Source organism: Aptenodytes patagonicus, chromosome 12 (genome assembly GCF_965638725.1).
Source record: "Aptenodytes patagonicus chromosome 12, bAptPat1.pri.cur, whole genome shotgun sequence".
Classification (NCBI taxonomy): domain Eukaryota; kingdom Metazoa; phylum Chordata; class Aves; order Sphenisciformes; family Spheniscidae; genus Aptenodytes; species Aptenodytes patagonicus.
Window position 1 is genome coordinate 3,570,417 of NC_134960.1, and position 25,553 is coordinate 3,595,969.

The 25,553-nt window shown below is 43.6% G+C and overlaps 1 protein-coding gene across 1 annotated transcript; it reads right to left on the reverse strand.

Annotated features, from left to right (window-relative positions):
- Positions 1 to 8,207: 8,207 nt before the first annotated feature.
- PPP2CA (protein phosphatase 2 catalytic subunit alpha) lies at positions 8,208 to 25,385 on the reverse strand. Its single transcript, XM_076349669.1, has 7 exons — positions 25,069 to 25,385; positions 12,201 to 12,410; positions 11,505 to 11,678; positions 11,225 to 11,314; positions 10,633 to 10,794; positions 9,731 to 9,849; positions 8,208 to 8,951 (listed from the first exon to the last, which is right to left on the reverse strand). The coding sequence occupies exons 1-7, from the start codon at positions 25,168 to 25,170 to the stop codon at positions 8,879 to 8,881; spliced, it is 930 nt and encodes a 309-aa protein (XP_076205784.1). The 5' UTR covers positions 25,171 to 25,385; the 3' UTR covers positions 8,208 to 8,878.
- Positions 25,386 to 25,553: the final 168 nt, after the last annotated feature.

The window sequence follows — 25,553 nt, forward strand, 5'->3', positions numbered from 1 at the left end:
CTGGCTGTTTCTCTCAGGCAAAAATTACGGTGCCCCCCGCCCCTCAAAACACCTCACATTCTCCACTTTTACAGAGAAACTGGGGATGTTGCTGCTGGTGGTGATTTAGAGACTATGGTGATAACGCAGCGATTGAGTGGTTTTCAATACCACAAGCGTGACGTGGGGTTGTCAAAACCTAGTGAGAACCAGGCTTGAGAGATCTCCGCTTTGCTCCATCAACAAGCTGGGAAACTTCACAGAACTCAGCCTGGATTCCCTGAACCGCAGGGGTGGGGGGCCGGCAAGGGCTGGACTCAAGGGTCCCGAGAGCACGGCTGCTCTAGCAGAGAGAGACAGGTATGATTTGCTGGAAAGCGAGGTGTGACCATCGAATCTGAACGAGAACTGAATCTACATTCAGTAGGGGAGGATGAGACTCGCAGCAAAAATCCGCCTTTTTTTCAGGAATGCAAAAGATGGGGAACATATTTTAAAACAAACAGCCACATCAACAAGGGAAAAAAATTAGAACTGGCTGGATCGGTGTAAAAACAGAAAACATCAGAATTATTCATGTGAGATAGATGGTAGAAAGACGTTGCAGAGCTCAAAGGCCTGTGCCACTGTTGTTTCAAGCAATCTTGCAACAACACAGCAGAAGAGGAAAATTCTTGTTCTTGGTACAACTCTGGAAAAAGCTAATTATTGCGTTTCCACTTCATCAAAACTTGTATTACAGGAGCATCCTTGAGAAGGTGTCACTTTTCATCCAAGTTGTACCCCAACAACGCAAGATGGTGGGTAGCAGACCCCGCCGGTTGGGTGAGAATCTGATTAACACTGTGTCATGGCTTAACCCCAGCTGGCAACTGAGCCCCACCCAGCTGCTCGCTCGCTCCCCCCCGGTGGGATGGGGGAGAGAATCGGAAGGGTAAAAGTGAGAAAACCCGTGGGTTGAGATAAAGACAGTTTAATAGGGAAAGCAAAAGCCGCACACGCAAGCAAAGCAAAACAAGGAATTCATTCACTCCTTCCCACTGGCAGGCGGGTGTTCAGCCATCCCCAGGAAAGCAGGGCTCCATCACGCCTAACGGGGACTTGGGAAGACAAACGCCATCGCTCCGAACGTCCCCCCCCTTCCTTCTTCTTCTCCCAGCTTTACATGCTGAGCATGACGTCATACGGTGTGGGATGTCCCTTGGGTCAGTTGGGGTCAGCTGTCCCGGCTGTGTCCCCTCCCAACTCCTTGTGCCCCCCCAGCCTGCTCGCTGGTGGGGTGGGGCGAGAAGCAGAAAAGGCCTTGACTGTGTGTCAGCACTGCTCAGCAATAGCTAAAACATCCCTGTGTTATCAGCGCTGTTTCCAGCACAAATCCAAAACACAGCCCCACACTAGCTACTATGGAGAAAATTAACTCTACCCCAGCCAAACCCAGCACAGGTAGGTGTGTTTCTATTTTTAATCTCCCCCCCCCCATCTTTAGTCTTTTAAACTATCTTGGATCCCTGTGGTTATGTAAGGGGAATATGAGTGTTATTAGAGGAACAAACAGAAGCTGATAAAGAAAAAAAAACAGTTGGTGTCTGCTTGACAGAATTTGGTTATTGAGTTTTATCAGTCTATCAACGTGTGCTGGGTTTGGCTGGGGTAGAGTTAATTTTCTCCATAGTAGCTAGTGTGGGGCTGTGTTTTGGATTTGTGCTGGAAACAGCGCTGATAACACAGGGATGTTTTAGCTATTGCTGAGCAGTGCTGACACACAGTCAAGGCCTTTTCTGCTTCTCGCCCCACCCCACCAGCGAGCAGGCTGGGGGGGCACAAGGAGTTGGGAGGGGACACAGCCGGGACAGCTGACCCCAACTGACCCAAGGGATATCCCACACCGTATGACGTCATGCTCAGCATGTAAAGCTGGGGGAAGAAGGAGGAAGGGGGGGACGTTCGGAGCGATGGCGTTTGTCTTCCCAAGTCCCCGTTAGGCGTGATGGAGCCCTGCTTTCCTGGGGATGGCTGAACACCCGCCTGCCGGTGGGAAGGAGTGAATGAATTCCTGGTTTTGCTTTGCTTGCGTGCGCGGCTTTTGCTTTCCCTATTAAACTGTCTTTATCTCAACCCACGGGTTTTCTCACTTTTACCCTTCCGATTCTCTCCCCCATCCCACCGGGGGGGAGCGAGCGAGCGAGCGGCTGGGTGGGGCTCAGTTGCCAGCTGGAGTTAAACCACGACGCTACCTCAAGCATATTTGCAGTATCTACTTCCTAACCTCATCCTCACTCCACCTCCACATACTTAAACAGACCGATTTTTGTACCGTTTGTGCCCCAGCATCCTTTGAAACCACTTGGACCGCTCAGAAGGAGCCAAGCTCGGGTCCCGTAGATACGGTGGCTGCGTTCGTACTGAGGAAGATGCTGCCGGGTGAGAGTCACCCACCTCCAGCCTGTTTCGGCTGCCAAATTACAGAGAGCGGTGCAAAAACGCGTGCATCCGAGCCGGGGCGACAGGCGAGCAGCTCCCCGGCCCCGCCGGGTCACGGCGCAGCGGCCACGGCGGGGGACACGCGGGACGCAGCCACGCGGTGGCGCCGGGGCTCGCTCCGAGGGACGGGAGGCGCCGGGGCAGGGGTGGGGGGAGCGGTCCGTAGGGCTCGTCCCCCAAGAGGTGGGCTCGCATTTATTCCGCGAGCTGAACGAAAAGGGTAGACTCGCTTTAAATGGTCTTAAGAACTACTTTAAGTGGCAACTATAAAATTATGAATATCCTTGGTAACCAAGCGTGAGAGTAAGTGAACTAGGTTGGCTTTACAGGGTTGCGCAGCACCGGTCTCCAACCCTGGAGCTGTTCAAAGTCCAAAAAGCAGATTCTGGGCTGGCTCTGACACCACAGATGATAAAAGAGTACAGTTGCTTTGAGGTTTCAAAGTCCATGGGAATAAATATAGCGTGTTTCAGAAGTCAGCCTAATTCAAAGCATTTTAAAAAGAGATTGCAGAGAAAAAGGAACAGTCCAGTGCCATTTTGAGATGGCTGAGCTAAAGCTAGATAAACTCACGAACAGGCACAACACGGAACCCATCACCAGCCTTTCTCTGAGAGGGGGAAGAAAGGAGAACAGGCTCCCACGGGGCCGCGGCCCCCCCTCTCCTGGGCAGGGGTCCCCGCTGCAGCGGCAGCGGGCTGTGTTCCTCTTCCCCGAGGACAAACGCGGCGGTGGAAAAGGAGAAAAGGTGCCTGCAAAGCGGGTCAAGCGTGGAATGAACATCGTAGGATCCTCTCAGACAAGGCTCCTCCAGGGCCTCCCCTCTTCCTTTATAAAATAGGGAGGCAGAAGAGAGCAGTGGTCACTGACCACTCTTGCACTGACTGCTATGATAAAGAAGGGGTTTTCACAGCAAGATTTATGATTAGGCGGGGTGGTGGTGGATGTTTTTTCAAACTCCTGAAAAATAAAGGCAGTTGGGAGCCAGGCTAAAGCCTTTCAGCCCGATCAATCGTGCAATTATCAGTTTAAACAGTACACTCCTCGTTGATGGTTCAGCACTTTTGTTTTTAAATGCATAATCCAGAAAACAGTTTATGTATTTAATGAAAATTAAAAAAAAAAACCCAACCCCTCCAAAAAACCCAGTTGTGTTTGGGGGAAATCTGATGAGGAAGATGTATACGGAAGTCAACAAGAGGACCAAATAGCAAAGGTTTAGTGTGATTTATACAGCCCTATACAATGATACAAGCATCTGCAAAATGCTTCTCATCAGAAGCGCCTGCCCACAAGTTTTCATCCAGGATGCTCACCCCGACCGTGCTGCTCCTCTTCCATCACCAGTCCCAGGGCAGCGTAGTCCGGCACGACGCAGCCATCGGCAGGGTCAGCAGAAACGAACCGATGCTGGTTTGAAGCTACTGGAACCCCTACACCCCCCATTTATTCCTAGCTGATGTTTTGCAAACCACAACCGAAGTCTTGACAGCTTCACGGCAGTTTGATGAGCGAGCCAACAGGATAACCACCGATCCTGAGTCTCGTGTACCACAACCCGGTAAGATGCTGTTTTAAACACAGAAACATCGGCTGGAAGGGACCTCGCTCTCCCCCCTGAAGCAGCACTCGCACCGGTGCCGGCTCAGCTGTGGCTTTTCCTAGCCCAGCCCTGAAAACTTCCAAGACGAGATATTCCGTAGCCTCACTAGTTAACCTGTTCCAGTGCTACGGCACCCTCCTATTCTAAAAGCTGTTATGTCCAACCTGGGTTTATATGTTGGCTAATTATGTATATGTAATATTTCAGTACTATTAGTGACTAATGTTTTATACACTAGCAGAAATCGGTTTAATCTTCATCCAAAAGCAGTTTTGTTCACCGTAGAGTAATTAAGAGATCAGGAGCTGTAGTTCAACCCATCTTAAAGAATAAAGCTTTTAAGCCACAGCACAGGTTTTAAAAGGCTAAAACATGCAGCACTGCTTAATTTAAAACCAAAAGTGTTGTTTCAGCCTTTTTTTCCTGTATACGTGCCAAAGAACTCCGGTCCCTTGCTCAAGAGAGCAGCTTGCCTTTATTCTCATCCAAAAGGAGCACAGCCAAATGAATTAGAGCACCAAAATAACTTTTTGAAAAACCACAGCGGGCTGACTCATGAATGCTTACTCTGCAGGGCTTTTTCAGTGCGTTCACGGGTACTGAAAGATTTCTATTAACGCTTTACCTGTTTCCCACCTTCTCCTGGAACTCGCAGAGAACGAATACTCCGCGTAGCGATCGCTGTAGCATGCAGAAGGCACCCTAGGCATTCTACGAGACTTCAGAAAACATTCCTTTAACCTGTGCAAAAACCCCTAAAACACATCTTGAGTTTCCAGGAGCGCTCAGCATACAGAGGGAAAAAAGAAGCAATTAAAGAGTAAGTGATAAACGAGTGTGTGACAGATGCATAAGGAAGTGGTGAGAGGGGAGCCACACCTTCAATTAATTGAATTTGGAGCATTTAATTTGAAATTCAAAATTGTCATTTGATCACACCCGCCTCTTCTTATGGACCATTTTTCCAGAATGAACAAGTGCATTTACCCTTCAGCCCCCTCCTGCTCCGTAGGTCACAGCTCCTCCAACAGCAGGAACTGCGCTCCAGAATTACTGAGCAAATGAAGGGGTGGGAGGGGAAAAACAGAGGGGTGTGTTTGTTGCCCTATGAAAAAAGGCCCAAAATAAACCCAGCTCTTGCGTAAGTTTTGGTTTTGTATTGTACATGAGGAAATCCTTTAAGATTCAGGCTGAATTTCTAAATTGCCAGAGCAAAGACTTTGTGCCAGGTTCTTTACACACATTTTATGAAACTGACTTTCAGTGTTTACTACTATAAAAAAGGGAAAAAAAATCCCCTCACACGGAACGTGGAAGCAGGGATTAGGAGGTAGCAGTAACTCTCAGAAATCTTTTCTCCGCTAACATTTCCAGATGGACTTTTGATACTAACCAGGCTGAAATACACAGGCAGATGAAATGTCAAAGCTTTCGGCAGCAGTATGTGCACTCACCGCCTTTTTCCCAAGGCGGCATCTACCCTGTTATCATCCAGACACAGGGGGAAGAACAGGGTAACCGGATCTCTGTGTCTTCGCTTGCCCGTGCGCCAGGTATCCTTCCAGGGTATTGTCAGAAGATCTGAAATAGGCAACGCCGCCCGAGCCGTCGAAGCAGGGAGGCTGAACGTGTGTGCAAATGTCAGCAGCTGGAAACAATCTGACGCGAGGCGACAAACACAGGCGCTGATTTACCTCGGAGAAAATGTCCATCTACGCACACAGCACTCCCCGTCAGTCACCGGCGGAGCAGGGGCCGCTGCAGCGGCCAGCCCCGTTGTCGGGGGCTCCGGAGAAGATGGGGGATTGCCGGCCAGGAGGCGATGGGCAGAGGGGGCCGTGGGAGGAGGGAACAGAACATCGGATCGGAACAGGCAGAGGAAAGGTGTAGCGAGAGCGTGAAGGGGAAAAAAAACCTGGCAAATCTACAAACTTCAAATCTGTCTCATTTTTCCTTTCAAAAACAATGTTACTGAATGTTTTCCTGTGTAGGAGTGTGATTTTTGTCTCTTGTTTTTGACCTAGTGACCCCTCAGCGCAGAAGGGCAGGCCTCCACCACTGAAGGGTGTTTACTTCAGTCCGATACACGAATTCAGATAAATGGCCAATGGGATATCAGTAAGTGCGGCTCGGGTAAAATGCAATGTGGAAAGCTCAACCCCCTCCCCCAACTGTCCAACAACAGCAGCATTCTACTGACCCTATCCAAATTCTGAGAAAACACAAGAAAAAAGGGGAAGTTCTTGGAGCGGTTCATAGAAAAGCATCAAGTTTCATTCATGACTGCCTTCTGACAAGTCAAATCCCAACGTTAGCCCTCCTCACTAACCACTGGGTTTAATGATCCTGCTTAAAAAATTATTATTGGACTACCACAGTACAGGAGTTCCAGCTACTCCTATTTCACATTTCCTGGAATTTACCAGTGTTTGTAGTGAAGAAGGAAACGCCAAGGCGGATCTCCAGACCAAGTACAAATCCTAATTACGCTCATTTCTCTGCAGCCAGCGTCATCACAGCTTGAAGTGAAGGAAGTTTTGCTGAGGTGAACTTTAATCAATCAGCTACCAATAAATCAGACAGTAATTACTTCTACTTGGAGTTTTCTGTCTCCTCTTGAATCTTCCAAACATGCTTTTAGCTGGTCAGTACTGCTGGTGGCCGATCCCCATCAGAGGAACGTTTTTTTCATTCACAACGTGATAATTCCCAATGAAATCGTCAAAGGGCCATTCACAGCAGAATTACGGGGGAAAGTGCAAAAACGGGAGTGACTTTCAACATTTTCCATTGACTCTACTAACAACTGCTTGCATTCGCGTACAGAAACTCAAGAGTGAACTGACTGCTCCCCCCCAGAGCAGGAGATGAGTCACGCCAATTAAAATAACAGGGACGACAGAAAATAGGGCAAAGTCATTAGTCTTGAAGGAATGGTGTCAATTAAGGCACAAAGTTCTACCTACAAAAACATTTACAGAGAACGGCAAGCAAGAAGGAATTTAAAGCAAACTACTCTCTACAGCAAAGGATTTTTTTTTTTTTAATAGTGATCAAAGCAAAAGTTCCCGATATACTAAAAAAAGACACTTCAGATGCACTTATTTTTAGTATGCACTTCTTCCTCTAAGAGATCCAACTGCAGAAGAACCATCTGGAACCCAACCTACGGGACAAGTCTGAATCTTTGCTGGAGAAAAAAGCAACCACTCGAGCCTTTCCGAAAAGGGATGAAGTAATGCTTGGTGAAAGGCAGCGCCTTCTTTGCAAGTTCAGGAACTCAGCAGTCTTCCAGCAGAAAAGCAAGAAAGCCCCAAAAAGTGTGTCTAGGACCAGGCCTCCAGGTAAGTTGGACGTTTGCAAAATTTCTGCACTCTCCCTTAGAAACAGTGTAAAAAAAAAAAATTCCTCTATGTTGTTGCAGAGTCTACATTGTGCCCAAGGAATTTAAAGTCTCTTAAACAATATGAGTATTAAGAGTCCTCTATGAAAACAACAGCCAGGTACGTCTTTTTAAGATGGGTCTATTAAGTTTCAGGCACAAGCCTTAAGGCGGCATAAAACCTGAATTTCTGTTTTGAACAAAATAATCAAATCAGGATTCAAATTCTGAAACGAATTAGTAGAAAGGAAATACTTTAAGAGAAGTTAACATAAGACACACACTGCTATTTTTCAGAAGGGAAGCTTGGGCAATACACGTAGTACTAAATTTCAAGTTATTTCCTTTAATATTTAGAAAACTGGTTTTATTCTTAGTTTTTCAGAAAATGATTTTAAGTATTAGCACCTACATTGTAAATGACTCAAACTTAGATTTACACTTGAAAAAAGCCACACTCAATCAATTAAGTTATCCTATATTCTTCCATTTTTGAATATTTCAGTAGAGCACCGAGAGGGAGAGCGAGCAACATGTCAGTAATAAGCGAGCCGCGTTCTGAGCTGCATGACATCAATGACCAGACACCTCCCTGGGACAGAATTCAAAAGGTCAGAGTTTTCCAGCACACTCCAATCACCTCAGTTCTAGTTTTTTAAGGTGGAAATTTCTATGCAAGTTTGTAAAACCCATCCAGCTACATGTTAGTTTATTAAACCACAGCTGACCTGAGATGCAATTAGGATTTGACATTTTTCCATACTTAGTTCACAAGTTTATTATGAAAAACACTGCAGCTCTGTCCTGCAGTAACATTGTTTTACAGAAAAAAACAGTTCTGTTCAAAGTAATTCACTATCCTTGGACAATTACAAGGGACAATATGGTAGGGCAAAGAGTGGAAAAGGGAACTGAGTGCAGACAAAAAAAAAAATCAATACAATTAAATTAAACAGTATTCCCTGAAAATAAAACAAACAAACAGTTTCAGAACAAATATGAGGCCTTGGTACTTATTTTAAAAATGTTCTTTAAGCTTCAATGATTGTTTGCTGCTACCCTTATCTACAGTCATGCTGAATAAAGCTATAGCTAAATGGAAAGTTAAATGTATTCACGAGGTGTTAATGTCTACATCTTATTATTTGCAGTCTCTCAGAGAAAGCAAAAGTAACTACAAATAGCGCTATGCCAGAAACTGGTTTCTTGACCAACAATGTTGCTTCAGCATGCAATGAACTGGTTCATTCTAAAGTGGTCACAGTTGTTGACGACAAGAGGCTTTGTATTTGAATATGGCACGTCTTTTGGTCCATGTGAAAACAAGTTTGCATGTTAAATATTTTCTGACACTTTGGAGTTACTGTTGCTCTTCCCATTTTCTTTAGGTCAACATATGGTTCATGGCAATACTGTACAGGTCTAAAATCTCTTTACAGGAAGTAGTCTGGGGTGCGACGAGTAACATGCGGTTCACCTCTACGCGGTGCTGGATCAAACTGCAAACTGAAAAGCACAGGTATTAATGAAACCGCAAGAGTTCAGTTTACATTCAGGTATGTTTTATATCTGAATTACAGCAGCAGTGGTCTTCACACAGGTAAGTCTTTTCAAGTTTTTTCAACCAGTTAAAGTTTTCTAGAACAAGTGTTCGACTTCTTCCACTCCTCCTTTTAGTACGTATTTATAATCCCTGTGTTCTAAACTCCTCTTATGATTACTACTATGGACTGGAGAGAAATGAATCTTAGCTTTAAGAGTCGTAAATTGGTCACACATTAGTGTACGTTTAGAAAGTTCAAGTCTCCAGTACTTGTCAAAGGGGGCAGTTTACACGATGCTTTTGCCTCGTTTACTAGTAAAGTTGCTGCTGAGGTAGTAAGTTAGAAACCTCATTAAAAAAGCCGACATCCTAACACCTGAAGAATTCGAAGGTTCCAAAGTCTCTTGCCCTAGACTGATAAGGAGGGCATTACCTCAGACGTGACAGAGTACTCCTACTCTCAAATCACATACCTCTATAGTATTTCATTAAACTCCAGTTATACAAAACAAAAGCGAGGAGTCTCGCTTTAATCTGACAGACAAGATGTCAACAACAACCGTTCCAGATATCTGACTGCAAGACTTCAGATGCGACTAACCCAACAATTCCACATTCACTTCACCTCCCAAAAAGCCTATAGGGAAAAACCATACCTTAACACAATAATTAAGTGGCATCTTGCTACAGCAACTATCTTAAAATCATGGGCAATGTAAATATCATTTTTAAACATACTTACAAGGAGTATTTTAGAGTATCATCAAGTTCCATAATTGCAGCCTGGTTGCCACAACGGTAACAATAATTTGGAGCACTGAAAATTGTTACTACATTCCGATCATGGCACCAGTTGTACCCCTGGAGAAGAAAAAAAAGTGACAGCCAAGTTCATTTGTTGCACCCCATATAACCATCTGACTACTAAACTGAATTTTTAACGCACAAAACCCTAAGTGGCATTTGTAGTGTCATTTTAAAGGAGATTAAGGCTGTATCTTTATTTGTCTTCTCGAGACAAAAAGGGCAAAAAGGAATTTTGGCCTTCCTATGTTGCTTGTTACTAGCAAGCACAAGCTAAACATATTAAAAAAAAACCAGCAAGAAATCTCCATTGCATTAGCGTAAAAAAATTAAAACAGCAATTCTGAAGTATACAATCTGTTCTGAATCTTTAGCTGCGATCACCAAAACCAGAATCCAGACATACATTTAAAGACCTTAACTGCCAGGGATAACTAGAGACTAAGAACAAAACACACACATCCAAGGTAAAAAGGAAAAATACATCTTTTTTTCCAAGGCACACATATTTGTGTGCATTTTCTTATCAAAGGACTTGGCATTTACGTTTAAGAACCTTTTTATCTACACAGAAATGCAATACCACATCTACTACTAAAGTCTGTTTTGGGACGTTACTGTAAATTTTCAGAAAAAAGGCCAAAATAAAGGTTACTCCACTGTCAAACTGAGAAACTCCTCTAGTAGCACATGAATACTGTCAAAACAGAGTTTCTGGAAGACCCTCAGCTGGATCATCAGTTGTCACAGCAGCACATGCACATCTCTGACACACAGCGTACAGTATTAATGCACCAACTACGCAATCAAGAGTTTAAACGCACAGGCTAGCCTGCTTACCTCCATTACCAACTGATGAGCTCTCGAAACCAACGTAAGGCCATTAGCATGGTTAAAGGTTTCTGAAATATCCTGTCCAAATGTATAACCTGCACCTCGAGGAGAAATTCCCCAGCCACCACGATCATCTGGATCTGACCATAGCAAGTCACACATTGGACCCTGTAAGAGATGTAGAAGATGTTTCAGAAGCGGAGACCCCACAAAAAGCCTACACACACCCCACCCCTGCACAACTTGTTGCAGCATCCCTTTAAGACTTTAAAAAAAAAAAAGCATATCAACTACAACAGCTGGTGCAGTTAACACCTGAAATACTATCAAGAAGTTAATCTGAATGAAGAATTTTCATAGTCGTTCTCACCTCTGAGATCATTAAGTGGTACCCATTGAGATTCTAGGCACACTAAAATGTGTTTGTTTCTTTAGGCAAGAACAACCCCCTTACTTTTCCTTCAAAAAACTAGAACAGGAAGCAACATGAAAGTGCCTGCCTAAGTTGTTTTGAATTTCATTTTTGGCCTGTGTATTCAACCACCCAATATATGCTGAATCATGAATCCCACGAGTTTAGAACATTATTTTTCAGTACCTCATGGGGAACTTCCTGCAAGCGATCAAGTGCTCTGATGTGATCCAGTGTATCTATCGATGGAGAGAGGCCACCATGTAGACAGAAAATCTGGAAGAGTTAGATATATGAAGTTTATCTCATTCGTTTACATTAATCGTATCAGTGCAATTACAGTTGTTTAGTATAAATGATTAGGAGAAAATCTGCAAGAGATTCCATTAAAGCTGAGAGCTGATAGAATACAGTATTAATAGCTCCCTTTACAACTAACATTTAACTTTGTAAAATTTCAACATACCTGGCCATCCACCAAGGCAGTTAGAGGCAGGTAATCAAAAAGGTCTGTAAAGTATTTCCAAACATTTGCATTTCCGTATTTTCTTAAACATTCATCATAGAAACCATATACTTGTGTGATTTGCCTGCTTTCATGGTTCCCTCGAAGAATTGTGATACGTTCACGGTAACGGACCTAAACATAACAGTTTACTTCAGAGGCATCAAAATACGTATGTCTTCCCAAAAAACAGAATTTGCACCCCTCACCCCCCGTCATAGATCAATAAAGCAATAAAAACCAAACCCTTTTTAAGACGAAGATTCAATTATAACCTTTGAGAAAAGAAGGGATAACTCATTCAAATCTTCAGCTGTCAAATACTTTTGAGATTAATTACAAATTTTATTCATTGTTACTAGCGGACTTCACTATACCTGTGCATTAAGCTGATCTCTCCATGAAAATTCTTAAAGGTTGCTACTCAGGCAAGTAAAAAATAAATACAGCACTCCTTTTAGAAAAGTTCAGGCTGGCACCTGAACTTAATTTTTTTTTTTTTTTCCCAGAAGTATCATAGAAAACTAAGACAGCCAACATTTCAGTTTTTGTACCTATTATACCAATGTAGTGCAAATCATGACAGATGTTAAGTGTAGTCAGGATAGTAATTATATACGTTTTATACAGAATTGTACAGCCAAGAAGAAAAGTTACCTTAAGAGCTACAAGCAACGTGACTGTTTCGACTGAATAATAGCCTCTGTCAACATAGTCCCCCATAAACAAATAGTTTGTGTCTGGTGATTTGCCTCCAATTCTGAAAAGTTCCATGAGGTCGTGAAATTGTCCGTGGACATCTCCACAGACTGTGACTGGACATCGCACTTCTTGTACGTTAGATTCTTTTGTCAAAATTTCTTTAGCCTATAAAACAAAAAGCACAGAAATTGTGAGTTTGTCTATGAACAGTCATTTTATTCAAAGTATGCTCTACCACTTCCAGCTCTCTACTACCTGCCCTCTTTATCAACTCTTGTCCCTTCCTTGTCTGAAGCACTTGGGGTAAGAATTTATCTTTACTTAAAACTAAATTTTGCTTTATGCAACCCTGTATTAGTAGCAGAATTTTGTTTTGGTGGTTTTTTCCCTCCTCAAGGAGGGTATTTTAGAATTAACTTCCAGTGTAGGAAAAAAGAAAAAACACCTCAGACTTTCTACAAAAATAGTTCCATGAAGCATAAAACAATGATCATCACTGCTAGAACTGAAGAAGTTCGTAAGTATTTGGAAAAATTAAATCTAAAATCACGTCCATGTCTTATCTCCAACTGTCCCAAAGCCTGAACTCAGACACAGCCCAAATCGAGACTCTCCCTTGGGGAGGTGAACACAGCCGTATTGGCTAGCAAAAGCTCCCAGAGTTCTGTACTTCAGATGTCCTGCTTCAGAAGACAGTTTGCCACCCAACTACACATACGTCTTTGAGTGCAAAGGCAGAGAGTCCTACACGAAGCAGAAGTGAGAACATAACTAACATCCAGTGGTACCAGCAGTTGCAGAGCAGGTGGTTTACCTGCACAAGCTTTCTGAACAAGTTTTGTGTTTAAGTACACACCAGTAACACTGAATTGTGTCTTTATAAACCAAAGTAGGGAAACATCTTTGTTGTCACCATTTCTTCCCACAAAATTCTGTACATAAAAATTGTCTTTGTCTCAAAGGCAATTCATATGAAGAAGCACAAGCTAAATATAGCATCAGAAAGGTTAATTTTGAAATAATACAAGAACTCCTTAGTAGTACCATCACACTGCCAGTTGTTAGTTTGTTCTTAGACATCACCAAACACACGCCACAATAATTTTCTCAATCAAGAGGGTATTAGAAATATAAACAGTCACAAGTTTACAAGTTACCATCTACAAAGATTTCCACGCCTTTCAAGCGCCAGTGTTCCTACTCAAAAAGGATCCCTTTTTTTAACCTCATTACCAGAATGACAAGAGAATATATAAAAACTACATTCAATTTTATAATCCAAGATGTCTACAAGACTTGCAGAAACAGCACCAAATACCACCTATGCACAGGCCATGCTGAATCCAAAATATTCTGAAGCATACACCAATAAGAGACAGATGGAAGAGCAACACCACATTCATTTCAGGGTCACTCTTCTTAACTTTATCAAACCCAACCTGACAACTAGAGCAGCATACTCATTTGGGGGGGGCTTCCTGCTAAGCAAAGAAGTATTTTGAGAAACTAGAAAAAAGACATAATCTGAAGAGCATTAGATTTTAAAAGGTTAGGAAAGAAATATTTAAAGTTACAAGCTAAACAGTATATTAAATACTGGGTATTGACATGAGCCAAGCTATTAAGAAACATATTGCTGTGTCCAATTTTCCACCCTATTCATGAAGCCATTAGCTGGACAGTGACTGACACCCTCACCCCCAAAAGTGGTCTCACTGTTCCGGCATATTGTCCAGGCTCACCACCACGGTCACCGCTTCAAACAACAAAAGTGCCAGCAACACATAGTTTAATGATGGAGATGCATGAAATTCAACATTTCATTCAACACTGGAAAGAAATGCAAAAATGCAATCATGGTTAAGCACCCTGCACGGCACAGAGCTTTAGATATTACAGCATGAGCAACAGAGTTAAATCACTCTGCAGACATATTTACATTAAAAGTCAATCTCATATGACAGTTTCCACTCATGCTGTGCCTAGTACTAAAGATAGGTCATTGCTGGCTTGTGGTAGATGCTATAAGTGTAGATTTATTTTAAGATAGCCTGACTTAAGTTCATTTTAATGCAGTGACACCGGATGTTTTGAAGGTGTTTTAACAGCCTTAGCCTCTTCCAATCCAGTTACATTCAGAAGCATTAGCCATCTTAATTCTCCTTTTGACAGAGAACATTGCAGATACGTATAGCACTTCAATACAAAAAACCTACTCTTTAATTTATAATGTTTTCTATTGCCTTATTTTCTTAACACACTGGAAGCACTGCACAAAGAATGCAGCATTCATTTTTCATCAAAGGTATGCAACGTTTATGCTGACCAAGATTAAAATGGCATAGTTCTCAGCAATGGAGTTGTTGCTTCCTCAGTTCTTGAAGTATTAGATCAGATATGCATACGACCAAACACGTAGATAAGTCAGACAGCTACTCTGATTGAAAAAGACTGTTCCAGGTCAACTTGCAAAACAGCAATCTCTATTTAAATCCCGCAATGAAGGAATGCTGGTGCAGGGATTTCAGTATTTCCACATTCTGAAACAAGCTTCATGAAATACCGCCTCATGAACCGCTTAGCCCATTTACAGTCTTACCATGTCCCATAGCATTAACGGTGGCATATACTGAAGTGCTTAAGCAGTATACTTGCCTCTACAAAAGAGCTTCAGCAGAGCTGAAAGTGGGAAAAAAAATAACACCCTGAAAACAAGCCACCAACAAGTAGTCCATCAACCATACCCCAAATCTCCACATTAAATTAATTCCTATAAAAGGGTAAAGCAAAAATTGTTTTAATATACTGGAACGTAACAAAAACACAAGTTGGTAAGACAACAGTACATGTAATATTACAATTTCACAATTCAAGTTTCACAGAAGTTAAGCTATCGCTAATATTACGGAAGTATCTGTGACCCTGACTTTGTACTGGACCACACATTGCTCTGTGCAACCTCATCTGGTTCCACTCCCTCTTTATTGAACCTTTCCTCAAGATCCACGATGACGCCACTTGCTCAGCCACATCATGCAACTCCCTCCCCGTCCATCCCCATCCATCCTCCCCCCCAACACGCCGGGCTTCCCACCAGCGGCTCTCTTACACTTCCCCACAGAGAGGAAGCAGCAGAGCATTTCAGCGGCTTTCAACACAAGACGGAGTACTCCTTGGTCAAACCACCTGACGAGGGAGAACTAGGGAAGAGAGACGCACACACCTGATTCCTTGTACTTCAAAAACCCAGTGACCTATTGCCAAGAAGGATAATAGTGCAACGCCTTTGCAGTATTTTGACATCACTATTTTGAAACGTCCAGGTTTCATTGCCTATCACCAGGATAAACAGTTACGCAATTCTGAAACAGATTTTTCTTGAACACTTACTAGTGCTTTTATGTCTCAGTCTTTTTTCAGTTCTTAATATTAAGACAGCCCCGAACATCTGTATGTCTTCAATTCTCCTAAGTACCCCACACCACAGAAAGTTTAACTTGTGATGGTATTCTACAATTTTAAAAAGATGAATAAACTTAAGCGAAAACTTGGTGTCAGCAGCATACTACATACAATCATAAGACCCTACCAGCCTATTTTTTCAGCACTACACACTCTGATTTCAAGACCAAGTACAAACGGATACAGATTATGACTGAAAAGAACCCGCTATTTCAAATTGATAAATGCTAATTTTACAGCCAAGCACCAATAAAGTCTAACGCAGAAAAAACATGTAACTGTAAGACACAGTTGCACAGGAAGAGCATAAGAACCACCAAGTAAAATGCTGTCACAGAAAACAATTGCTGAGGTGGAAAGTCATGTATTTTACTTAAAGCAATCTCAAAGTTCAACCAATAAGCACATATCAAATAGACTTCAGCTTAGTCATGGTGACTGGATTGCTTTCCTACTTGACACCTGAAATACTGGCTTACTCAGCCATTTCTCTGGAAAGAGGCAACTTGTACAATCCCCAAACACCCAAAAGACAAGAAGAATAAAACTAACATTGGTTTAAACACACAAGAAAACAACACATTTTCACTTTATTGTAAAGCAAATAGTATTGCATAAAAATACAATCTAGTATTTAAAAATTAAAACATTCCTGGACTGCTGCACGTCATCTAAATGACCAGATGAACAGTAAAGCACTGTTTTGTTGCCTTTGTTTACAAAGCACATCTTTTATGCAAAACACTGTTCTTAAAATACAACGATTAGCTTCCTTGTTTTAAGACAATGCAAGATTCAAGTGTAAACTCTGCATTTTATAATGAGCAGTCAGGGATAAGAATTAAAAAAACCTGTGACCATTAAAGCTACTACCACATGATTTTCAGATCTTCACAGTTTTATTTAATGAGATGCAGTGGTTGTACGTATGCAGAGGTATCTCCTATTTCCCTTGTTCCCTGCATATATTTTTATCCTATATGCCACAGATCAAGGCTCAGAGTCAAGTCCCATAAAGGCTATAATCCAGCCACTCTCGCTCTCAACTCACTCTACGGACAAGTGCGTTTCCCTCGTGAGCAGAGTATATCACCAACCTTGCCTCACAGAATTCAAGTGGTCCATTTCTGAACAATCCTCTGAATTCATCTTTACCCACATTCCTTTGTGTTTCCAGAACATATCAGTTATTTCTCAGTTACTCCTACCCCTTCTTAGATCCATACATTCTAGCAGGAGCTCTGACAGCTCAAAACAAATATCTACCCTGAAAAACTCTGGGGCACATCGGAAAAAAATGCAGTAAACATTACTGTGCCTTTGTAGAATTGCAGAACAATGCTTGAAACTGCTGCATAGCAGCAAACCAGTGCTATAAAGCCCTTATCAAAAGATTACCACTAACTCAGTAAAGGAAATGCAACCATTATTTTAATTAGACAACATAGCTCCAAAGTCATGGTTGCAGATGGTAATGTGTCATTCTTGGCAGACCAGAATTCACACGTGCAACCCACCATGCTGTCTAGTGAAGTGTGTGTTGAAAAGCATCCACAGTAACCAAGGGAAAAAAAAAAAAAGGTATTTGTAGTTACCATAAAGATATTTTGATGAGCTTGAAGACTTCAACCACACCCATAATTTCCTGTCGTCAAGACGCACAGGATGTGACTAAAGGCACAATGATCAGCTAATTGGGATGAATACTGGTTTTAGCTGGCCAAACATCATGGCCTGGAAGAGATTCCAGTTCCAAGCAAAGTCACCCATTACAGTCAGCAGGTCTTCTGCTGAGTGAATGCATTTGTTTCCTTCAATGTAAGGGTTTTCCCCCCACCCTGTACTTGCAGAGGAAAGAGAACATGTTCAGAGAAAAGATGGGCTCACCATTTCTAGAGCAAAAGGTATTTTCATTCCCTGTCTGACATTTTAAACGAAACTAGAGAAATGAGGCCTCCAGTATCACCCTTCTGTGAAGAAGGTACGACAGCAGTCAGATTAGATATGACACAAATGGGAAACTGATTTATGCTGAACTTCGGAATCCACTAAGGAGTTCAATGTGAATGTGTAAGTAGGAACAAAATTAAAATACAAAGCCCCCCACAGACATTTAATTATTTAGTATTCCAAAGTAAGTAAAACCAGGATTTCCATCCACATAGAAGAAGCCACAGCAGCAAAATACTCTTTTCCCAGGACTGAAACAGAGGATAACCAATCTGCTTTCTCTCTGGTTTTGTGACTAGCACCTATACCTCTGTTTCTAATCTCTTTCACTACCAGTGATACTGAAGGTTTAGAAGTCAGCAAAGGAAAACAAGGCATGCCCGGTCCAAGAGTCACAGTGCAGCTCCTGCGAACACGTGTCATGATGTGGTCACTACACATGTAGCCCTTAATTTTCTTGGGATAGGGCAAATACAACTAACGAACTCAGAAGTTTTATTTTAATTCAAAGTGCACAAAATGAAAGTTTAGTAGCTTATGTATCAATGACTATTTGTCAGTGAACAAGAACAGGCAATTAACTAACAAAAAAAGCATAAAATCCAATCAGCTTTGTATTTCGCAACACACAGCAAAGTACCCTTCTTCACTGCTCCACAACGCAGCAACAACTGCTCCCTTACTCTTTTAGCAATTTTAGTTTGGTCAGAAGAGGGTCCAGTTAAACACAAGATGTTAGCTGACCAAAAGATCAATCCCAATTCCACTACTGTATGTAAGATTAAATGAGACAACCACCTTCCTTTTTCTCCTGTAAATTCTAGAAGGTCTATAAGAAAGCATGCAGGCAGTAAACTTTTGCCAAATAACCCTCTATTCCTTTGTATTACGAAGTAATGACTGACACCATACGCAGCCTTGATAGTCCCCTCAACACTTCAGTTTGGAAAAATCATTAGCAGTCTTAGATACTCAGTGTAACTGAAAGGAGTGCTCTTTCCCTCAGAGGCAGATTTGGGAGAAGGGGAACCGCTATTTAAGCATCAGTAGTTGACAAGACCAGATGGAAAATGAGGATAGGAAGGGGCTCCTCCTTGGAGGAGGAAAGACATGGAAAGAACTCCATGTCATTATTTTGCTTCATACAAAAGATCTTAGTGTCTTTAACTTTGAATTAAAAGAAAAAGTCTAGAAAAATCTTTTTAAAAAAATATAGGAGGCCAAATAGGTCAGGAAATCCAGATGCCTTCCTCTCTACATGGGAGTTCCAAGAAACACAGCAACAGTAGTAATGCATGAAGCTGACCACTTACAGAGAGATGGTCTTCAGTCCTGTCTGTAAAACAAGTTGTACTCATTTTGTATCGTTCAAGTTTTTAAAAAAAAGAAATAGGCTAAAGCTATTCCCAAACTAGTTGTGCCTGATATCTGGAAGTCCGGCTTCATGTAATAAACTCAAAAGGTTTTCAACTCTTGCTCAAATAACTCCAACCAAAGCTAGGCATGGTGATGTTAAAGGTACGGTCACAGGATACCAGTTGGAGGATGGGGTAGGCACATGTATCAAAACTCAAGAAAAGTACTTCAAAACCAACTAGCAAGCATGTAACACCTATATTGGAAGGTATTTTCTATATACCCAGCAGAAATATTGGAGACCTGACTACTGAGCAATTGAGCTTCAGTATTTATTCTTTAGCCAGGAATAAACTGTTCTTCCAGCTTCACATACTACCTAAAGAAAAGGAACCGAGGGCAACAACTGTGTTACTGAATATAGGTGTAGTGTTTAAGGGTCCCTAAGTGAGGATGGAAATTCAATCACTGCTCCTTTGATTCCCTTTGTGCAGCCTTTTGTACAAGGTCTCCTTAACACATGCCAGACACAGCCAGACAGGTTAGGTTATTACACTGTTTAAGGCAACCCAGATGACTAACTGAAAATGGCTAGGGAGCAATCACAGAGCAGCACTGTCATCAGATCTGAGGAGGAGGCAACAGCCTCACCACAGGTAGATTTGGAAGAGGACATCAATCTACAGCCTCATCCATGTCCTGAGCCTTAAATTGGTAAAACTCAAGTAGGAACTTGCTCTGACTTACAAGTGCTTACTTCTGTTAAGCTATGCCCAAAATAACCTCTAAAACAACACAAAAATATCTTTCACTCCTATTTGATCACAACTAATGTTGTAATTAAAAAAAAAAACCCACACCTATCTGCCAGCACAACTCAATTTTACAGAACTTCCTAGAATTGAAAAAAATTAGAAAGCTGCTGATGCTACAAGAATTGGGACATACAAGATTAAATTCTCATACGCACATCAAAATGTTATAAGTATAATCAGGACTAGGCGAGAAGGCTGGCAAGGCTGATGCTTCAAATGCCTTTTGTGTAAAGAGATAATTTCCATTTTATATTACCAACCATCACAACGCGCCCCCCCCCCCCCGAACACTGGGAGTGAAAGGATCTTTTTTTGTGGAAGTGTTCCAGAATAATCTAAAACACAGTTATTAAAATGTTACCGAAAGCTTTTCACAATACACCTGTAACTCTTCAGAGATGGAAGCTATAACTATATGCACCCACCAATGGCTTGATCCCCGGGTATGTTCAACAAAGCAGCAGCGAAGGAGTCCTAAACCATCTTCTGGTCTCCCACAGCCCCTGGAACCACTGAAGAGGGCCCTCCCGCCATCGGCGGTAGTTCGAGTTAGTGAATCCAGAAGCCAATGCAGTAGCAAGGAGGAACTGAAATGCTGTGCCTTCCAGACCCACATTCTTCTTCTGCCAGGGGTAGGGGTGGAGGGACACAGAACTTGTCCAATACACAGCCCACTGCACCAAAACTCTCACTAGCTGGGAATTCTGTTGGGGCACGTTTTTCAGTTCATTTACAGCAAGTTCAGATAGGAACATTCATTTTTACAATCATCTTGGTTTGAAGAATAGTTATATGTGATGGTTACATGTAAAGATATGGGAATGCAAAAGCTAGCTAATGGAAAAACCCTTGCAAATGCAGCTGGGGACAGTTTAAAACATTCACTTCTGGCCAAAAATAATCAGCTAAGAAAGGTAACTCCCCAACAGCAGACGAGGCAGAAGGGAACATGTGCCCCTCTCTGCCCGAAAAAGAAGTGGGGCAGACATCTCAGGGCAGTAATAGCTTAAACCACAGGAGTGAGATCCACAAAACTTGTCAGTCCTCTGCATTAGAGGAACTGAACTTTGATTGCGGGGGGTGTGGGGGGTAGGGTTTGACCCAAAAGAAAGCTTCATCAGCAACACAGTGCCCTCCCAGAACTAAGACACTTAACATAAGCTGAACGAGTTCAAGCAGCTCACACAACTGCAGTGGGTACATGCATGTTTGGTTAGTTCTCATCTGCAATCAGCCTCACAAAATCTAACTTGGAAGATCTGGTGTTAAACAAAGGTGGAAGTTCTGTAACAGGAAAAAAAATAGAAAAATACACCATTGACAAGGTACATACCAGAGAACAGTATGGCCCAGAAACATATTTATACTATGAAAATTAGCACTGGTGACAAATCAAAAAGCAAATGTAACCAAGATCATTGTTACAGATCAAAAGCTGCAGAAGACAAGACCTGAATCAAGGTTTCTTGAATGCCTTTACCAGTATCAGCCCTTCAGTTAGTTTAAAAGATTTTGGATAGCAGCACTGTCTATTCAGATGTATTTTACTAGTAATGCAAGTACACGGGAAGAGAACCCTGAACACTCTACACAGCATATATGACCAAATTGTCTTCTTTTTCTAAAAACTGGATGCCACGTTCAAACCCACTTAATTACAGACTAGTATTTCCAGGGGAGACACTGATACTTCTGCCTCCACCTGCACTAGATACCTTCTGAATTAACCAATAGAGACTATTCACAAATTCAACTCATTCCTTCGTGCATTTTTAGACTGTCATTCCACCTTCCTGAGCAATGCACCACACCATCTCCTGGGATAAAGGGCATTTATACACCACAGTGAGGAGACAAGACCATTTCCCTCTACCCTCACAAAGTATGGAAAAGGTACTCCAAAACAGCATCCTTTCATTCAAAATGGCCAGTGGAAAAACCCTCACCTGGCAATAAAGGACTTCCTTTCTCCTCTCTTCACAGACAACAGTCAACAAACAATTCAGCATTAACAGGACAAACACTGCTGATATGTAACAGTGACTATACAGTGTACATTTTGACTGACCGCTTCTTCAAAACTTAAACCTATCAAATCCTTAAGCAAAGCACACACAATTGGTCACACAATTGATGTACCATAAAATACACAGCACATATTAAGCCTAGAATAACTTAACTGCCACTCAGAGGTTCGTATTTTTTCAAATCATCTGTGAAAGGATTATGTATTATTCATGGTTACAAATTATTCCTAGACTTAGAAGATATTTCTGCCCAGTTACCACCACCACCATCACCCAGGTAACCAGGCACAAGGTACGAGGCACTAAGAAAGTAACCGGGATGCATGAATGGCCATACTTAATTATCACGTTTGTAAATAGCTGCTATGTTCTTTAGATATCAATACTGAAATACAAGAGAGCCCTCAGGCTTATTCTTATTAGACAGGCACCAGTCTGCACACATGAAGTCCCAGCAGATCAAGAAATACCAGTCAGGAAGATCACCCAATGAAATAGTGTTACGGGAGAAAAGCCCTCACAAAGATTGTTTTATTTATTTATTTAAACTAGCCCTAGCTACAATTCAACATGGTGAAGAATGACAGTTTATACCTAGTAGGGCCTTTATCTGTCCTTTGGTACAGTAGCTGTGTTTGACACTGTCCTTAACACATTAAGCTATTTATGGAAAAACATAACCTTTGGGTGTGATTACATCCACGAAACTACTTAAGACAATCAAAACGTGAAGCGCAACTCAGCAAAGTTTCTGAGAGTCAGTGCTGGAAGCACGGAAACGTGTTAAGGTGAATGCTGTCCCTCAGCAGGAGGGCACAGAATTCAACTAACGCCCTGCTTCCACGAACACGGCTTCCCACTCGAGGGGGCAGAGACAACTTCATGGAAAACTCGGGACTTCGGGAGCCTACTTCCAATTCCTTGCATCAGCAACCATGTAGAAACTTAACTACTCCTAGCAGGAAGTCCTAGTAAATCCACCTGTACTTACCAGCAATAAATCACCTCTCCTTAACATAAACAGCCATGTGGCTGTACCCTGCAAAGTGCTGACCACAAACCAGTCAGAGATAGGGAATTTCAGCTCAAGCACAGTATCACGCTACCCAGAGAAATACTACCTTTGGTCTGGAGCTGGCTCATATCCACCCAACTTGAGGCAAAGAGGTTACTGATAAATGGTATTTTTCAGGTAGACTTCTCTCACACATTCTTGTGGTCTCCCATCTCAAAACACAGCAGCTAAACACACAACTTTCTGTAACCTTCCCTTTTATCCACCATTATTTTGGTGATGAGCATTATGCATTTATCCAGAAATACAGCTCATTTCCATTCTTCACTGGGGGAAAAATGAAAATGTCATCTCGCGCAACAGTGATGACTGGGGCTACAGTATCTTCTGTAAGGAATTTCTAATGGTATGCCTACTCCTCACCTATCGAGAACTCCCAGTAAATTGAAAGCTTTTTGTATATTCCTCATGCTCCTGCACATTACCATACAACCTTACAAAACGCACCTGCTCCTGTGGTATTCAGGACCCTGTACCACCATCAGTTTATAAGTGATAGCAAGTGGAATACTCGCCTCTCCAACAAAGCAATACAAGGAGGAAGCGGGACTGCTGTCATTAGAGACACGCATGAAAAATAGTCAGGCAGCGACATTGCCACTCGTTTGCAACACAATTTAAAATACACAAACTGTATCAAATGGTAACAATTTCAAGTTGCTAGAATGCTAGTCAACTAAAATTTGGACTCAAACAAGAACCCATCTAGCCAAAACCACTGCAAGTTCTTTAATAAGTTCATAGACAGTCCTCTGGAAACAATTTGCTTCCAAAACGACATGCTGTAGTATTTGAAGGCATGATGCCAAATTTAAAATATTCTAATTACTTCTCGTGGCAGGTACGCAGCCTTCTTTAGAACCCAGTACATCAATAACTTCCCACATTCCTTAATTTCTAGTTCCCAAACAGTCCACAAAAATTAGTTTCTTCAGTCTAGAAACGTAGGAATACATAAAAACATCAGTAACAGAAAAAACTGCTCAGCTATTAAGTTACATCCAGAATTAGAATCCAATTGGAAAAGGCAGCTGGATGCTACTAGAACAAATTTTTCCTCGAATTTCCAAAAGGCAATCTATCCTGGGCCAATTTTAAGATCTTTCTAAACTATAAATGCCTCAATCAACACAATACTCTAACATCCAAGTCTCAACATTTTCAATCCGTCACCATAAAAATAGCTAGCTATATGGGATCTCAACTGTCTATTCTGTGAATTTCATGAAACCCAGAATCTTATTCAGAGAAACCAAAGTCCCAAAGCTAATCTACCCTTCAGTTAGTTATAAATGCGTCTGTGCTTATTTGTATCGTGAAAAAAACCCCAAACTCAAAGCTGTTACATTCAAGCAGCAGCTCTCTACCCCGTGTAATTTTCAACTGATTACCATAAGCTTTTATTTTCATTGTAATAACTTACACTTTTGGGGCTGCTTTAAAATTTTAACCGTATCATGACAGTATATCGCCTCGATTCACGCGCGACCCTCCGCACACGACGGCCGGCCAGACCGGCAGCCACGACCCGGCCGCGGGCACGGCACTCGCCCGCCCAGCCGAGGCCGCCCACGGGCGGTCGCGCCGAGCGGGGCCCGAGGAAGGGAAAGGGCAGCGGGGAAGGGCCGGGGCCAGTGCACCGCCGGCCGGCTCCCCCCCCGGGATGGCGGCCGCGCTCGGGGGTCTCTCCCGAGAATCCCAGCAGAGGCGCCATTTTAGGAGGCGATGAAAAGGCGGGAGGCGGAGCCAGGCTCCCAGCGCAGCGAGAGGGGGCGCGGATCCGCCCGCGGAGGGGCCGCGGCTCGCCCGGCTCCCCGGCCCGCTACCCCCGCCGGCGGGTCGGGCGCCAGCCAGCCCCGCGGAGCCGCCCGAGAGGCACCGGCCCGCCGGCTCTTCCCGCGTCCCGCCCGCAGACACCCCCCCCTACCCGGCGGAGAGGCACCACCCCCGCCCGGCAGCACCATTCCCCGGCTCCCCGGCCACTCGCCTTCCCGCCGACCGGCCGCCCCGGCCCCGCGGGCTCCCCCACCGGGCGCCGCCTCCCCGCGGCGACCCGGCCCCTGCCCCCACCGCCTCCCCGCAGCCCCTCACCCGCCGGCAGGGAGCGGCCCCGCCGCCGCCCGCTCGTCGCCCCTCACCTTCTCGCAGAGGCTCTTCACCTGCCCCTCGGAGAGCTGCTTGCACTCGTTGAGCTGCTCCACCCACTGGTCGAGCTCCTTGGTGAAGACCTTCTCCTCCATCCCGCTCTCCCCCTCCTCCTCCTCACCGGCTGCTGCCGCACCACCCCAGAGGCCCCTGCGATCCGCGCTCCCGACGGCGGCAGCGGCGGCCGCGACGCGGCAGGACGGGACGGGCGGCGGGTGCGGAAGCGGCCCGGAGCGCTGCGAGTCGGGCGGGCGGCCGGCGCGGCACTCTCCGCTGCTGCAGCTCTGCCGCCCGCTCCCTCGCACCAGACCGTGTAATGGCCGCCGCTCCTGACGTCACCGCCTCGGCTTCCACTACGGGGAGGGGGAGGGAGACGCCGTGGGAGACAACGGCGCGTGCGCAGCCTCTGGGCGGGACCGCGCGTGCGCGCTGGCCTGGACCGAACAGGACCAGCCCGACCGGCAGGACGGCGGCGGCG